Source organism: Zingiber officinale, chromosome 6A (genome assembly GCF_018446385.1).
Source record: "Zingiber officinale cultivar Zhangliang chromosome 6A, Zo_v1.1, whole genome shotgun sequence".
Lineage (NCBI taxonomy): Eukaryota > Viridiplantae > Streptophyta > Magnoliopsida > Zingiberales > Zingiberaceae > Zingiber > Zingiber officinale.
In genome coordinates this window covers 73,284,001-73,292,046 of record NC_055997.1, presented here as the reverse complement: position 1 = coordinate 73,292,046, position 8,046 = coordinate 73,284,001, and the positions used below count along the sequence as shown (strand labels likewise).

At 38.1% G+C, this 8,046-nt stretch overlaps 1 protein-coding gene across 1 annotated transcript; it reads right to left on the bottom strand.

Annotated features, from left to right (window-relative positions):
* Positions 1-317: 317 nt before the first annotated feature.
* Positions 318-2,651, bottom strand: LOC121994928 (zinc finger MYM-type protein 1-like). The gene is made up of 3 exons (XM_042548806.1): positions 1,310-2,651; positions 921-1,186; positions 318-791 (listed from the first exon to the last, which is right to left on the bottom strand). Exons 1-3 carry the CDS (start codon positions 2,649-2,651, stop codon positions 318-320), a joined length of 2,082 nt encoding a protein of 693 aa, XP_042404740.1.
* Between the last annotated feature and the right edge of the window lie 5,395 nt (positions 2,652-8,046).

The window sequence follows — 8,046 nt, the reverse complement described above, 5'->3', positions numbered from 1 at the left end:
GGAGGGATCTCCTTTAGAGCATCCACGTCACAGTGAGAGCTCCGAAGAATCTTCCACTGTGGATGCTCTTACTTTTGACGTGGTACGTATGTGGCAATGAATGAGTTCTCCAAGAGTATCCACGACTATAGATACCCTTACAGCATCTTCAGAGCTTCCATTGTGACCAGTGGCGTAGTTAGGATTTTCAATTAGGGGGGGCGAATTCAACAAATTAAAAAAAATAATACAACACAGAAAATGTATAAAAAAAATTATATATGAACTTCATATGTTTTTTACAATATCACTCTTCGAGATTTCATATTTTGAAAATGCTAAATAATAGCTTCATTATCAATGGTATCAAACACATCTCGCTCAATATATGGTATCAAACAATCATTTACCATATCATCTCCCAACCGATTTCGAAGTGAGGTTTTGATTATTTTCATTGCTGAAAACACTCTCTCTACAGTTGCAGTTGCAACAGGTAATAGCAATGCTAACTTCAAAAGTAAATACACCAAAGGATACAGACGATGTTTTTTCAATTGAACCATCCTTTTAGCAAGCTGGCTAATCCCCACAACCTCAGAGAATTGATTGCTACTCCGCATATCAAAAATAAAGTTATCAAGTTGGGGCTCAAGATGCATTAACTCCATTGGGGGAAAATCGGATGGATAAAACTGAGCAAACTGAAGTAATTTTCTCTTATCATAAGCAGAGAATGAATTTGATGGATCAAGACAACTCATACACAACAACAACTCCGTGTTCACCTCGTTAAAGCGACTGTTCAACTCCTAAAGTTGCAAATCTATCACTTCATAAAATGTTTCAACATGATAATAGTGAATATTTGTCCTTCCTTCAATATTTCGTCGTGATCTCCCATGAAAGACGAACAAGTCTTCCATGTGCGGGGTGACTACCTCATACTTAACACAAAATAAAGAAACTTCATTCAGTAACAAATCCCAACCATCATCTCTCATAGTTTGCAGTTGATGTTTGCTTGATCTTACAAGAATCATGGCATTTACAATGTCTTGATCTTTTCTTTGTAAAGCTTGCGACAAATCATTCGTGACTCCCAAGATATTCTTCATTAAGTGCATCTGAAATATAAATTCATATTTTCCAATCAATTCCAACAGATTATTTGCTTGTGCCCTTTGCTTGTGATCTTTTCCCTCCTCTTCAACAAATAAAAGAACATCAATAATTGAAGGATACAAATGCATCAAACTTAACAATGTATTATAATGTGAACCCCAACGTGTGCTCCCAGCTCTTTTTAATGTCATCTCTTGATTCATACCTTGTCCAGTGAAGATGTCACCATTGCAAATTCCTTTAATAACTTTTTCAAATTGTTTGTCATGAAGTATATCTCTTCGCTTGCATGACACTCCAACAATATTGTTCAATTGTGCAACCACATCAAAAAAAGTAGAAATTCTTATATGATTTTCAGCAACAGCTACAAGTGTAAGCTGCAATTGATGAGCAAAACAATGAACATAATAAGCAGAAGGGTTCTCCATCATAATTAAACTTTTTAAGCCATTGAATTCTCCTCTCATATTGCTAGCTCCATCGTATCCTTGCCCCCGCAAATTAGATATAGATAATCCATGTTGGCACAACAAAGAATCAATAGCAGTTTTAAGTGATAAGGCAGTAGTGTCGCTTACATGTACAAGGCCTAGAAAGCGCTCAATAAGATTTCCCCTTTCATCTACAAACCGTAAAGCAACTGCCATTTGTTCTTTAACAGATATATCACGAGCCTCATCAACCAATATAGTAAATAATTCATCACCGAGATCTCCAAGAATAGAATTAGTGGTTAAATAAGCAATGGATCTGATAATATCTTTCTGAATATCAGGCGATGTCAATTTAAGATTTGAGGGAGCATTGTCTAGTGCAACTCTATTGATATCCTCATTATGGTCAGCAAGAAATCTTAACAATTCAAGAAAATTACCATGATTGAGTGAGTTTGTTGATTCATCATGACCACGAAATGCTAATCCTTGACGCACAAGAAATCTTATGCAATCAATTGATGCTGTCAAACGAACACGATAATCGATAGCTACTTGACTAGACTGATTGACCAAACAAGTTTCAATATGTTGTTTTTGATTCATTAAATCATAAGCCGCCATCATGCACCTGTTGTGAATGCTGCTCTGATTTCCAACATGTTCATTAAATTTTTCTTTCTTTCTCCAATTTTTAAATCCCTCAGTGACAAAAGAATCACCACCACTTTGACCACCATGATCCGCTTTGAATAAATAGCAATAAAGACAAAAAGTCGCATCTTTTGCAATGCTGTATTCTAGCCAATTAGGATGAAGACTAAACCATATAGCTCGAAATCTTCGTTTCTCTTTGGGACAAGAACGCCAAGGAAATTCATGATTTTTAGGTTGAAAAGGACCTTTTTGCAAATAGTAACGTCGAACAATCTCCCTTTCATTAACATTATACTCAAGAATGTGCTTTCTTAGCCCAGGATCACTAGGATACTCATTTGAGTCAGCATCAAGAGGAGCTGGTAGAGGAGGCGGAGGAGGAGGAGGTGGTGGAGGGGGAGATGACTTGTTTGAAGTAGGTTCATCTCGTATTTTCTTAAAATACCTCAACATTGTTATTTCACCTAATTTATCATCAACATAATATTTCAGAAACATAATCATCTAATTAATGACTATTTGTTTTCAAAAATTTATATTCAAAAACAAATAATAAACAAAATTGATAGAGATTTAATGATCCCTTGGTAGAGATATAAAGTCAAATGTTTACATTATAAAAACATATTTTTCTAATTGCATGACTATCTAATTTTAATTCTTATCATAAAGATGATTCATTTTATATGCATATTATTATTATAAAATATTGGTGTAAATTATATGATAAGTCTATTCATGGAATAAATGATATGATTCAATTGATCAAATTTTTGAATGATCATTAATGACATTCCTCACATTCATATAACAAATCAAACATCAAATGTACTTATCACCTCAATATGTGTAAACATTTAACATACTTGAATAACAAACAAAAATATGAATATATGCAAAATTAACACTACATATTTTTTTCAATACTTAAATTCGTAATCGAAAGAAATCAAGTAAGAAAATTTTACCTCAATCAAAAGAAATTTATTGTGGAGCGTTGATAGCGTTGTCAGCAAACGATAGTAGCGATAGTAGCGAAGCAATGATGACAGCGTTGGCAGCAAACGATAACGACGTTGGCAGCGGCGTGCGATGACAGGCCGACAATGGCGTGGATGGCAACGGCAATGTGCGACGGAGGATTTTGAGGGCAAAATTAAGATTAGAGAAAAATAAGATGAGAATTAGGGGAGGAAAAAGAACATGGGATAAAGGAAAAAGGAAAGAGTAATGGTGGAGGAAGAAGAAAATGGAAGAGGAAGAAGCTTCGTCGATAGGGAAAAAAATAGTGAAAAGGGAAAAAATAAAAGCTTCGGCGGCGGAGAGAAAAATTAAGAGAAAAGAGAGATAACTTTTTTGGACAAGAGATAGCAATTAAAACACGCCGCAAGTTTTGACTTTTGATTGGAGTTTTACATAAAAGCCCACATACTTTTAGATTTATAAATAAATGGTTTTTATTTTATTTTTAATCATATTATTTTTTTTTTACTCTAAATTTGAGGGGGTGCGATCGCACCCTCCTGCCCCACATTAACTACGCCCCTGATTGTAACATGGATGCTCTGAAGTGGGAGGGAGCTCCTTCAACATTATTGAGGAAGCTTATGGAGCCACTTCTTTACTATTTTTAATTATTAAATGATTTTTTTAATATTTGAAAAAACATAAATTAATATTTCTTCAACTTTAAATCTATGAATTTAAATTTCATAAACATTTAAATTATATATAAGGTAAAATATAAAGAAAAGATAAGAAATATATATAATGAATAAGTATGAGATCTATAAAGGAGTTGTTGAGAGGTTTTTTTATAATAAAAAGATATATGAGATTCTTATTTTTGATGTGACGAAGATGTGATAATGAAGGAGCTCTATGAGAATATTCATGACTGCGGATGCCCTTAATATTCTATCTTTTTCACTTAGTTGGTGATGTGACATAACTAGTGCCCAATCAACAGTGACCAAATTTATTGGTTCACCATGTTATTAATATATCACCAATTTAATAGACAATCGACAATCGACATAGCACAGATGAATGATAGATTAGAAGCTAACACTAAAACGTTGTGATAAATTTGAAAAGTTTTAAACAGTATAACATAATTGAACTTGCATAGATTCGATCCTATTAATTCAAAGGTTGTGATAGATTTATTAATTAACTATATTTTATAAAGAAAAAAACAATAGTTTCGTATTTGCCTATTTATTTGTTCATTGGATCCAACAGTTAAAATGTATTAAATTCATTTATTTATGGATAGTTGCTACAACAACATTGAAGTAAGAATATTTTAGGTATAAAACATTGATGGAATATTCGTTTAACATTATTTTTTAAAAAAGAAGCATTCTTGATTACTTACATAATTTAAAGTACCCTTTTGATTTTTGCCTAATATTATTTATTTTTTTTTATCTATGGAATATAATATTGGTCAAAAATCAAAAGAGCATTCAAAATTATGTAAATCATCAAAGGATGCTCTTTTAAAAAGGCAAAAATTAAAAGAGTGTCCTACCATAGGTTTTATTCTGATAATACTCTTACTTCTTATAACAGTTAGAACTAATTAATACAAGGTATAGTAACTACTCTATAACCACATGTAATAATATTATTCTTTACTTCTAGTCTTCTTGTAGCAGCTATGACTAGTTACTATAATATATAGTAATATAGAGTAGTTGTTACAATATGTAACAATTAATATAATACTGTTGTAGCATTATAACTATTACAATTGTATAATAACAATTTAAGAGCATCAATAATAGTTACTCTATCTAAAAATTTTATCTTAAATTTTAGATAAAGTAGCTAAAATTTTTTTACATCAGTTATCCTATTTATTCCCTAAATTTTAAATTTATAAATAGTATTTCTCTAAATTTAGATAATATATTTCATTTCCTAAACATTATAGAATATAGAGGAAAGAGAAAAAATAAGGAAGCTGATATATTATATAGTGAAACATGAATATTCAAATTTAATAAAGAAACTTTTTTATTCTAAATTATGAATTTTAGATATGAAAGCCGGTGTGGATGTTCTAATAGCTTTTACAACTAAATAGTGGCTTCTATATTTTTTAAAAATGATTTTGACCAATTTAAAATTTTTTGATGAAATTTAAACAATTTAAGCTAAGTTGGTAAAAAGTATTTTGATATAATAGTATTTAAGATTTAGAGTTCAAGATTTTAGGGATTAAGATTTAGATACAACTATCTAGCAGCTATATTTTTGGACAACTATTTTAAAGTACTTTTAATCAACTTAAAGCGATTTTGATGAAGTTTAATCAATTTTAGTTAAGTTTGTAAAAGCATGTATTTTGATATTGATCCTATCCGAGCGCTGAGTCGACGGACGTTGGGGACGTGGCATGCTCCGCTGTCTCCGACTGGTGGTGTAGCTTTCCGGCGAACCTACAAAGAAGCCGAGCCGAGAGGGATTTCCCAGCGATGGCCCTCCGACGCTCAAGTCAGGCAATGAGAGAGGCAGCGTAATGTGGCTACAGTAAAGAGTTGTGCATACATTCGTCGACGTTTGGGGGTCCTTATATAGGACCCCGGGGAAGCGCGGGCACGCTTCTCTATGCGTGCATGCTTCTCCAAACATACCTTAACAGGTCTCTGTCAGAAAAGTACCTCTGGCGTCATTCCGCAATCGTCCGAGCATATCCCGGATGTGACAGTGGAAGCTTCCGCCGTATGATCCTATGTACGGCTCGGCCGCCAACTCTGCTGTTTGCCGGCGGCAGACGTCTCAAGGATGATGTTATCCCCTGCCTCCTTTGTCCTCTTACGCTTCTTGTCTGTTCCGGGACGAGCGGTTCGGCCGCTCGGCGAGCATAGCACTTCTGCCAAGGTCGTATGCACGGATGAGATTGCTCCTGCCTATCTTTGCTGCCTTGTGCTCCGGCCAAGCGGACATCTCACTCGGCACTTGAACCTTTTTACCTTGAGCATCGGAAACCCGACCCCCAGTCGGGTTGTCTTCCTTCGGTTCGGGAGATTCATGGCCGGTCGGCCTACATCACCCGATCTGCCGATCTCAGGGTTGAATCTCTTGACCTTTGACCTCCACATGTCGTTGACCTTCCGCCAATGAGGATCCCCCGTCCTTATCACCGGATCACATGTCTCCCCTTCAAGTCTAGTCGAAGGAGGTGTTATGTCCGACTGACTGGACGGCCGGTCGGCCTGAATGACATCGCCCTGCCCCTCTAAAATGTTCCTCCCTCGGCCGCTCGGCCTCCTCCGAGCGCTGGCTTTGCTACCGTGTCGACCGTCATTGCTGACGCCCTTCGGATTTCCTCGGGATTCATGCAAATCTTCCTCATTAAGACTGAGCACGTGCGCTGTGCGCCGTAATGGCGCTCATTGAATGCGCCCCTATGACCCGGTGCCACGTGGCGCCTCCGCTGGCGTCATCGTACGGCTCGGCGATGTGTCCGATGGGACATCGGCGGTTTGAAATGAACGACCCGATGGGGGCCTCGGTTCCTATGACTTGTATCGGACGGTCGAGGTCGATCGGGCCCGACCTTATAAAGCCGTCATCTTCCTCCTCCGTCACACTTCTGCTTCGCGTGTCCCGCCGCCTTTCTACAGCGCTTCAGCGTTCTGGCTACTCTTCTTCACTGTTTTCTGATGATTCCCCGCCGTCTTCCTTTGATCCCCAGCCTCTTCGTAAGGTTCCTCCTCCTTTCCTCTCTGTTTTCCTCGTCTTTTTTGTCGAGTTCTCGTCTTCTGGTCGCTGTCCCTTTCATCGTTTCCTTGCCGTGTGTCATTTTCTATTCTCTTAGCTTTTGTTTTCTTGCCCGATCGGATAATGACCAGTTCATCCCGATCCGTAGATCTCACTTTAGGTCCTTGGTATACTACCATGGAATCTCGTTTCGATCGGCATGACGCCGAGGCTCTGCTTGATGGTTTTGACATTCCGTCTGACTTTGAACTTATTCTACCCTCACCAACCGCTCGGCCTCACAAGCCGCCGCGCGGAGCCATCTGTTTTTTCCACGACCAATTCACAGCCGGTTTACGGTTTCCTCTCCACCACTTCTTCGCCGATGTTTGCAACTTCTTTGGTATTCCGCTCGCCCAATTAGTTCTCAATACTTTCCGCCTTTTGTGTGGAGTGGTGGTATTGTTCACGATACACCGCATCCCTCTCCGACCAAATTTTTTTTACTATTTTTATTATCCCAAGCAGTCTGAGCTGGGTACCTATCTATTCCAGGCTCGGCCTGGTCTAGTCTTCTTTGATAAACTTCCTTCCTCCAATAAACACTGGAAGGAGTATTACTTTTATCTTCGTTTCCCCGAACGGGCTCCCTTCCGAACCAAATGGCAGGTCAGACCACCTACTTCTCCCGAGCTGAAAAGATTTAAGACCCGACCGGACTATCTCGAGGCCGCGAACATGCTTGCCGGTCTGAAGCTCGATATCAACAAGCTTCTACCCGAAGGCGTGCTGTATATATTCGGCCTGAGTCCGAGCCGCACTCCACTTCCGAGCAGCTTCGGTAAGAATTTCACTTGCACATGTACTTTAAGTGTTAACTGATTTTCTTCTTTTTCCTTTGTAGCGAATATCGTCATGGAGTCCATGATGCTTGGTATTTTGAAGAGGAAAGTCGAGGCGCTTGAGGCGGCAGCCGCCAAAGAGATGGAGCAACTGAGCATCACTCTGGTCGGCTCTCACGAGGGTGAGAGCGAAACAAACGCTGAGGAGTCAGCTGCTCAGGCCTCCCCTGTGGAGGTGATGGGAGGCAATACTTCAAACAGGGAGCCAGCCGTGCAAGAGGGAGGCTCCGATC